Genomic DNA, 1,239 nt, shown 5'->3' with positions numbered 1-1,239 from the left:
TGAGTGTTCAGTCTTCAATCACATGTTCCTGTCCCAGAAATTTTAGGAACTCTCATTCCAACATTCAAAACAAACATCCATGAGGGAATGAGCATGACATAAACAAGGGAATGAAAAGGCACCAGGAAAGTGAAACACAGCCTGTATCATTAGCTGGGATGTCTTACATTTCAGAAGAGCTTGTCAGAAAATTATTAATCATGCTAAGGCTACCTCTGGGCGTGGGGCAGTGCAGGACCAGTATAAAAGCCAACGCAGGTCCTTGGTCTCTCATCCACTTCACTATTCTTCTTCTTGAGAACCAGGTGAGGCTGAAGTCCCTTCTCCTTCTCCTGTTCCTAAAGAATGAAGCCATGTCTCAGTGGATATGTGAGATAATTCCTGTCCTCTGCTGTGGGCTACCTGTCCTGGGAGGGGAAGCGGGGAGAAGGTCTGGCGGGGAGAAGGTCTGGCGGGGAGAGGGGCTGGGGCTGGGCTGAGCTGAGGGGACTCTGGGGTTCTTGGTTAGGAAAGAGCTTGCCTGGGCCTGGCTCTCTTTGCACAGTGCCCAAGGGGACAGGCAAAGCGGCGCGTGGGTCCCCCTGCACAGCCTCTAGGTCCTCACCCAGCACGTGCCTCGGCTCCCTCATGGTGGGGTGACAGGCTGCTCCTCACGCACTCCTCATGCTCCTCCCCGCCCTCTCTCTCCAGGTGCACCTCCATCCCCGCAACATGTCCTGCTACAGCCAGTGCCTGCCCTGCCAGCCCTGCGGCCCGACCCCGCTGGCCAACAGCTGCAACGAGCCCTGTGTCAGGCAGTGCCAGAACTCCACCGTTGTCATTGAGCCCTCCCCCGTGGTGGTGACCCTGCCCGGACCCATCCTCAGCTCCTTCCCGCAGAACACCGTTGTGGGGTCCTCCACCTCCGCTGCCGTTGGCAGCATCCTCAGCTGTCAGGGAGTGCCCATCAACTCTGGGTGCTGTGACCTCTCTGGCATTTCCAGCCGCTACTGCGGGAGAACGTGCCTCCCCTGCTAAAGCTGCTGCAGAAGGCCCCCCGGGAACCCAGAGGACGGTAATGGACTCAGCATGGAGATCCTGGCCATCACTTTCAGAGGGACTGAGCCTCCATGCCTCCAGCTGCAAAGAAAGGCAGGAAGAGGCACGCCTGGGCTCTCTGAAAACACGGCCCATGTGTAACTTGCTTTCTTCTTACTCTTCTTTCTCTCTCTTCTCTCTGTTTTCTGCTACCCAAGGCCA

At 56.7% G+C, this 1,239-nt stretch overlaps 1 protein-coding gene across 1 annotated transcript; it reads left to right on the top strand.

Moving 5' to 3' along the window:
* The first annotated feature begins 200 nt into the window (after positions 1–200).
* Positions 201–1,017, top strand: LOC129195282 (feather keratin Cos2-3-like). Its single transcript, XM_054801088.1, has 2 exons — positions 201–305; positions 691–1,017. Exons 1-2 carry the CDS (start codon positions 201–203, stop codon positions 1,015–1,017), a joined length of 432 nt encoding a protein of 143 aa, XP_054657063.1.
* Positions 1,018–1,239: the final 222 nt, after the last annotated feature.

Source organism: Grus americana, chromosome 22 (genome assembly GCF_028858705.1).
Source record: "Grus americana isolate bGruAme1 chromosome 22, bGruAme1.mat, whole genome shotgun sequence".
In the NCBI taxonomy this organism is placed as follows: domain Eukaryota; kingdom Metazoa; phylum Chordata; class Aves; order Gruiformes; family Gruidae; genus Grus; species Grus americana.
The sequence above is the reverse complement of the archived record's forward strand: the minus strand, read 5'-3'. Positions and strand labels throughout refer to the sequence as shown.

Bases quoted from the DNA above. Each gene is read 5' to 3' on its own strand.
- LOC129195282 (XM_054801088.1), top strand. From the start codon at position 201: ATGCTAAGGCTACCTCTGGGCGTGGGGCAGTGCAGGACCAGTATAAAA. The intron at 306-690 runs GTGAGGCTGAAG...CTCTCTCTCCAG, and splicing joins TTCTTCTTCTTGAGAACCAG to GTGCACCTCCATCCCCGCAA.